This window comes from Elgaria multicarinata, chromosome 2, assembly GCF_023053635.1.
Source record: "Elgaria multicarinata webbii isolate HBS135686 ecotype San Diego chromosome 2, rElgMul1.1.pri, whole genome shotgun sequence".
NCBI lineage: Eukaryota > Metazoa > Chordata > Lepidosauria > Squamata > Anguidae > Elgaria > Elgaria multicarinata.
Window position 1 is genome coordinate 79588847 of NC_086172.1, and position 7035 is coordinate 79595881.

Consider the following 7035-nt stretch of genomic DNA (forward strand, 5'->3'; position numbering starts at 1 on the left):
GAAACCCACTGGGTAACTTGGGGCCAGTCACAGACTCTCAGCTCAACCTACCTCACAGGGTTGTTGTTGTGAGGATAACATGGAGGGGAGGAGGATTATGTTTGCCACTTTGGGTTCCTTGGAGGAAAAAAGGCAGGATATACAAATGAAATAAATCAAGTTGCAGTTCTTCACTGAGGGTGTATAATATAGGCTCTGATTGCTCCTGTTGTGTGCTGGTGACAGATGTGGGCCAAAGTGGCCCACCCAACTGGGGCTGCACTCCTACATTGGCCAAATTGACACTGACAAATTTGCCATGATGGTGGCAAAAAAGGCACCAATTCTCTGACAAATTTGCCATGATGGTGGCAAAAAAGGCACCAATTCTCAAGAAAACAATGATATATATATATATATATATATATATTTCCCCAGACCTGCAAGTTTTAGAAGAGTTGGTGGATAACATGCATTTCCCCTCTCTTTTTTTCATTAGTTTCATCAGGACACCATGAGGAATGGCCAACTCCTCTGTACCCATCAGGTGTCACTCCCAGCCCACAAGTCTGGATGAGGTATGGCAAAAAGAAGTACTTTTTCTCTGAAACTGAAGCGAACTGGACTGCCAGTCAGAACTTTTGCTTTTCCTACGAGGGGGTCCCTAGTTATACTGGACACTCAAGAGAAAAAGGTGAGTGGACTTTCCCACTCTTGTCCATCCATACTTGGTCAGTCCATACGAAAGAAAGACTTTTAAATCCCTTTGTCCAGTAGATCTGATGCAAGCGTGCAGTTGTGAAGTCTGCTAGTTGAGACTTGAAATGGGTAGGAGCAAAGTGACATTTGTACGCTGACGATCCTGGGATCGCTGCCCTCTGTGCAGCTTCTGCAGTTGGGCAAACCAATTGAAGGTTGATCCCAGACAAAGACAAAACAGGGTTGGCATTAAGTATGGTTTATAAAATATCTGATTGTTTTTCTTTTTAAGGATTTCGTAATGTGCTTGAAAGGCAGTTCTGACTCTTGGATTGGCCTCCAAAGGGAGGAAGTAGGACAGCCCTGGAAACAGCCGGATGGTTCCCTCTTCAGCAACTCGTGAGCATGGTCACTTTATTCTGAATTTTTTTTAACAAGTCATTGGTGAATGAAATTCTATGTGAAATTTTGTCTTTGTTTCTGGTGGTCATTTTTGCTCAATTTAAAGGCAGAGACAACTTAAGAGGCTTGCTCAAGAGGAAAAGGGAGCAGCATTTGCCAAACTTTGCTTCTCAAAGACCATTTGTCTACTTTGGTACAGAGCATAACAAAAACACTCTCTCCCTCTGGTTTGATCTCATTGCAGGTTCCGGATCCGAGGCGACGGCCTTTGCTCCTACGTGACTCAAAGAGTGGTCAACTCCACATGGTGCTACAGCAGTCAATGTTGGATCTGCAGCAAACCAGCCCATGCTGCTTGAGAGAAATATTCAGTATATGCCCCTGCGCCAAATAAACCCTATGAAGGAATTGTCCCAGTTGTAGCTTCTTGCACATTTCTCTCTTTCTGTCCTGAAGCATTCGAATTTTTTCAAATTCCTATCTCCGCTGTTTCTAAATTGCAGACCACAGAAAGACATTCATAAGACCTGGAACACAGAGAGGCACCTCGGTTTACTTTTGAGAAACTTGTTATTGACCAAAAATGAGCCAAAAGAAATATAATCATCATATTCTGTCTGGGAATAAACTCGAATGCAGGTAGAAAAAGGTGATCGGGACTCAGTTGCATGTTCTGATAGCAAAAAAAAAAGACGTCTAAGTCTTTTCCTTGCAAATCAAGTTGCAGTTCTTCACTGTGGGTGTATAATATAGGCTCTGATTGCTCCTGTTGTGTGCTGGTGACAGATGTGGGCCAAAGTGGCCCGCCCAACTGGGGCTGCACTCCTACATTGGCCAAATTGACATTGACAAATTTGCCATGATGGTGGCAAAAAAGGCACCAATTCTCAAGAAAACAAGGCATGTGTGTGAGCACAATTCTCCTTCCAAACAAGAAAGGATGTTGACTGGGAATCTACAGATTTGTGGTGTGAGATATTTCAAGGATATATTTATTGCTTACGTGTGATGAATTATGTCCACAATTAAAATGTGTGCATGATGGTATCACAATACTTAAGAGATCAGTGTTGTTAAAATTTAATTCAATATCCCAATGTGCTACAAGACCTTATTACTGTAACTGTATGAGGCAGTTTGTATCCAAACAATGCACTTTTCCCATTTACTATAAAGGTTTCTATTTTCGACTTTTTGTTTCTACGACCTATGTGTCACTGACTCTTCCATCTTGTTCCTATCCATTCCTGCATCAGACAAGGTGGGTTTGGCCCACGAAAGCTCATGCCTTAGAAATAAACACAGACTGCCTTTAAGGTACCAGACTCTTTTAGGAGGAAGCTAAAATTTCCCCATGAAGGGAGACAGTACAGGCGTTTGTTAACCCCAGTTTAGGGCAGTACTATCCTCATGAAGCTCTCACGCTGAATTCTGTCTCTCTATTCTCTCTGTTGCAAGCCAGCCACTTTGAGGTCTGTTACCGAATGCGGAGGCGGAACCAAGATATCTTCTGCAAAATATTATTTGTAAAAAAGTATAATGAAAGTGCCATTTTCATTAAACTTTTTACAAATAATATTTTGCAGAAGATATCCTTGGTTCCACCCCCGCCTTTGGCTTGTTTTTCACTCCCTTACGGGGTTTTCCTTCTTTTTCTGCACCTGTTACCGAATGACCTGGAAGGCGGAGATGCTCTCCCACAGGTGTGTCGGTGTTTGTGCATATTGTAGATGACTCTTAAAATTGGAATGGAATGTTTACTTTCTACCTACTTGGAACTGATTTTTCCATCTTTTTCCTATGCTTTCCTACATAGGAAAGTGGGTTTGGCCCACAAAAGCTCATGCCTAAGTCATAAAACACGGTTAGTGTTTAAATTGCTGCATACACTTTTTGGTTGTCATACTACAGACTAACACGCCTGCCCAATTAGAATCTGTAGCTTATTGCTGGCCTTCCCTTGTACCTGGCAAGTCTCCCCTTCATCGAGTTAACTAGGCTTGATTCTGGCATCCCAGACAAGCGTCCTCTTTATGGAGTCTCCCCTTTATTGGATAATAACCTTATATCTGGGTTTCAGGCAGGCCTGGCAAGTGTCCTCTTTATGGGGTCTCCTCTTCATGGGAAATAATACATTTTTTTCTGGAATTCACCGAGGCCTGGCTCGAAGGGTCTTACCCATTAGCCACTGCTAAAGACCAGAATGCTGAGCACTTGGGGAAAAATCAGTAGTTGGTGGTTCTCCTGAGAATATATTTACATTACAAGTTTTAATTAGCTTAACAGTAATTCTGTCTCCCCAGGGAAACTTGGGAACTATACTTCTTGGAGATTGGAAGGCAGAGGGGGCTGGGTTCACAGATGGTAAAATCCAACATGTCCTACTTCGAGTAGACCCATTCAGACTACACTGTTGTAAAATGGAAATCTGATCTACTGAGCAGGGAAAGTCAGCGTTGGCAAGACGCAGTCATTTCCTTTTGCGTTAGAGGTTAGCTCAGTTCATGAAGCCAAGTGGCTTGCCAATGGCTCTTGGACATAGACAGCTGCAATTCAGGTGAATTGTATGAAGCATGTCATCAGAGCCATTTTCATCAAGGCTGAATTTTGACACCCAAGTGACAAATTGGCTCAGTTTTCTCTCCAGCTACTTGGCATCTGTCTATTTCAGAGATCTGAAGCAAAAAGAATGGGTGATGTTCCTTGAGGCAGTTTGCAACTATTTGGCTGGAGCCAACCTGGATACTTATATTTAGAGGCTGAGGAACCATAATTGTCATGCAGACGCTTTTAATGGCCTTCTGTGCTTTTATGTTTGGTAAGTAATTTGAGCCTGCCCTTGTGCTGTCTTGTTATGTAAGGAGCAAATAAAGTAACACCTGCCATTTCTCTGCTGTTCATGACTCAACAAATGTTTGCTGTCTGCCTTGGAGGAAAACTCACCCTTGATCATTCTGGTCACTCTCCATTTACTTAGGACAACAGTCAGACATGGAAAAAGAAGGAAGCCTCCCCTTCAACCATACAAGAAGTCAGACAAACAGCTAGGAATATAAACAACTTCTCCAATCAATGGAACCGCCCAGAGAGCTTCAGCTATTGGGCCGTATAAAAATTTAATAAATAAACTGTTTGCTGTTAGAGTGATCACTCAGAGAAATCTGAAAAGCATAAAAGAAATCGGTAGAGGACAGCCACAGGCCTTCAGGAAGATCGGTAGGGTGGGCAAAAATAAAATACTCCCATGGCTGGGGAGGTGATAGGACAACCTGTATGTTTTTATTCTCTAGTCTCTCCAGTATGATTCTTCTGTGCCTGTGCCAGCTATGGGAGATACAGCACCAGTCGCAAGTGAGCTGTCCCCTGCTGTGACAGATTGCCCAAACAAAGTAGCTTGTGCAAATAGAGCAGGAGAAAATGTGATGCTTCATAGTATGTTGCAAGATCTGCCAATCCTACTGCAGATGAAGAAAGGTCATGTGATATAAATTTATGGCGGTCTTTGGGGCACAAGCCAATTCTTCCTGCTCTCTACTCCTCCCTTCCTGCCCCTGTCATTGCCTCAGTTTAGGGGACCAGTCAGTTCCTAGTTTGGCCACAAGGTGTCAGAGCTGCTTCAGAAATGAAAAGCAGGTTGGTGGGGGTGGGGTGGATTTAGTAGGTGTGATGCTGAAGAGGTTAATCCCATAGTTTTCATCAGGTTTTCACTGTCACTCCAGGAAGACATTTTAAAATAGGCCTCCATGGGACAGAGGCCTTGGCAAGCAATCGTTCAAGCCGTGGGTTTCTCCCAGCAGAGAACTATCTGAGTCTAGTTCCCATAGCAATGTTTACAGGAAACATGCCCTGCTAGGCTGTGAAAGATGCAAAAAAAGTGGTGTGGACAATATTTGTAACTTTGGTTGCCAATGAGACATGTTTTGCATCTCTGTTGTGGAGGAAAACCTTTTCCCAAGGAAACATGACTAGCAGAGAAATGCTGGGACTGGATCCCTAGCACTTGTCTCCATCAGGATCTCAACATGTTCTGTGGCTACTGGCCCATGTGGGTGGTTCCCATCGGGATGCTAATTACTGCCTGTGTAATTCATGGCAGCCCCCCCCCCCTTAACCTGGTTCCCTCCAGATATGTTAGACTCCACTACTATCCCCAGCCTGTACAGCCAATGTCATGTTGACGGGATGCTGGGAGTTGTTGTTCAAAACATCTGAAGGGCATCAAATTGGGGAAGGCTGCTTTCTAGGAATCAGATTGTAACCCTAAACATAGTTACCAGGCATTGTTCCATTGAACTCATCTGAGCAGTTTGTGGCATTTGGGGTTGGAAGGTCAGGCTCAGGCCACACAACTGCTTTGTTCTCTCCCGACTCCAATTCCTGACCTGGAGAATGTTGTCCCAGCCTCCCTTCTGTCCAAGGCCAGCCACTTAAGCAGAAGGTTCCTTTGCGCTCCTGTTACATCTAAACACTATTTTCTTATGCTAAGATAGTTTAGCATCCTCAGCTGCACCCTGAGGATGGAGAAAGCCCCCTATTGCCTGGATCTAGGTGGGGCAAGACCAGGTTTTGCAGGCCCTTGGGCAAGACCCCCTCAATGGACCCTTAATGAGTCTACCTTCTCATGCCATTGCCACTGGCTGCTCCGGCTCTTCATTCTATTTATCATTATCATTGCTACCACTTGCTTGCTTGACAGGTAGAGAGCCAGTGGGCAGTGGTGTCTCCTGCTCCTCATCTTCACTGTTGCCTGAGCCAGAGCGAGAGGCAGGTGAACATGCAGGTTGCAATGGTGAGGAGGAGGAGAAAGTTCAGGGGACTCTTGCCACTGGGCCCAGCTGGGCTGTGGGCTCTTGACAGGTGCCCAGTCATCCCGCCCGTTGATGCCACCCCTTTGCGAGATACAAAAGTGTCCTGATGGTGCTGCTATATCTCAATGCCAGTGTGGTGGACTGGGAGTCGGGAGATCCGGGTTCTTGTCCCCACTCGGCCATGGAAGCCCACTGGGTGACTTTGGGCCAGTCACAGACACACAGCCCAACCTACCTCACAGGGTTGTTGTGAGGATAACATGGAGGGGAGGAGGATTATGTATGCCACCTTGGGTTCCTTGGAGGAAAAAAGGCGGGATATAAATGTAATAAATAAACACCTCTCCAGCCACCCTCCACTCCTATAGAATTTCTCACCTTCCAAGCACAGAGAGAATCCCAGGACGTTGCTGTGGGAGTAAGAAATGTCAACAAGGTAATAGGAAAATGGGCACAGAGAAGACTGGCTCCTGTCTGTTAGCCAGCCTCCCTGCTACCACCACATTCCGGGTTTCCAGCCCCAGATGTGGAAAATAGAATCCCAGAGGCCAGATTCTTGCTTTTATTTAGATATTTTCAACCTGCTTTCATGCCTCCAGAATTCAAAACGGTTTACATTAAGAGAATTGATGCAAATGGTAAATCTTCCCTTAAACAGATACACAGTGATATTCTTCTGTTGTTCCCTCTATCCTCTTAGTGTGTGATAGGGGAACATGCGATCCTCCAGATGTTGGATGGCAACTCCTATCATCCCTGACCATTGGCCATGCCGGCTGGAGCTGATGGGATTTGTAGTCCAACATAATCTAGAGGAATACGTTTTCCCACCCCTATACTAAGAGTGTTCTTTTTTTCTTTCGAGGTTTTTTTGCCAGCTCTGAATCTCTGTAGCCAACCTTTCACATTTCTTCCCCACATTCTATGTTTTATCAGAAACCACAAAAGGTCATGGTAAACATCCCTGTTGCTCATAATTCCAGGAAATTTGGAGCTGACAAACTGAACACATCTGATCCCGAGCGTTCCTCCAGGAGGGTCAGTCCTTCCAAAGAACAATCCATAGAACATTGAGTCTCTTTTGGGCAACTTACTAGACATAGTGTATTTTTAAAGTCTGTAATCCTTCTAAACTGCCCCAGAGAGC

The 7035-nt window shown here is 44.6% G+C and overlaps 1 protein-coding gene across 1 annotated transcript; it reads left to right on the forward strand.

The window, feature by feature from the left end:
- The first annotated feature begins 552 nt into the window (after positions 1-552).
- On the forward strand, positions 553-1734 carry LOC134393646 (C-type lectin domain family 2 member D3-like). The gene is made up of 3 exons (XM_063118707.1): positions 553-673; positions 971-1077; positions 1325-1734. The coding sequence occupies exons 1-3, from the start codon at positions 560-562 to the stop codon at positions 1437-1439; spliced, it is 336 nt and encodes a 111-aa protein (XP_062974777.1). The 5' UTR covers positions 553-559; the 3' UTR covers positions 1440-1734.
- Positions 1735-7035: the final 5301 nt, after the last annotated feature.

Bases quoted from the DNA above. Each gene is read 5' to 3' on its own strand.
- LOC134393646 (XM_063118707.1), top strand. From the start codon at position 560: ATGGCAAAAAGAAGTACTTTTTCTCTGAAACTGAAGCGAACTGGACTG. The intron at 674-970 runs GTGAGTGGACTT...TTTCTTTTTAAG, and splicing joins TGGACACTCAAGAGAAAAAG to GATTTCGTAATGTGCTTGAA. The intron at 1,078-1,324 runs GTGAGCATGGTC...ATCTCATTGCAG, and splicing joins GGTTCCCTCTTCAGCAACTC to GTTCCGGATCCGAGGCGACG.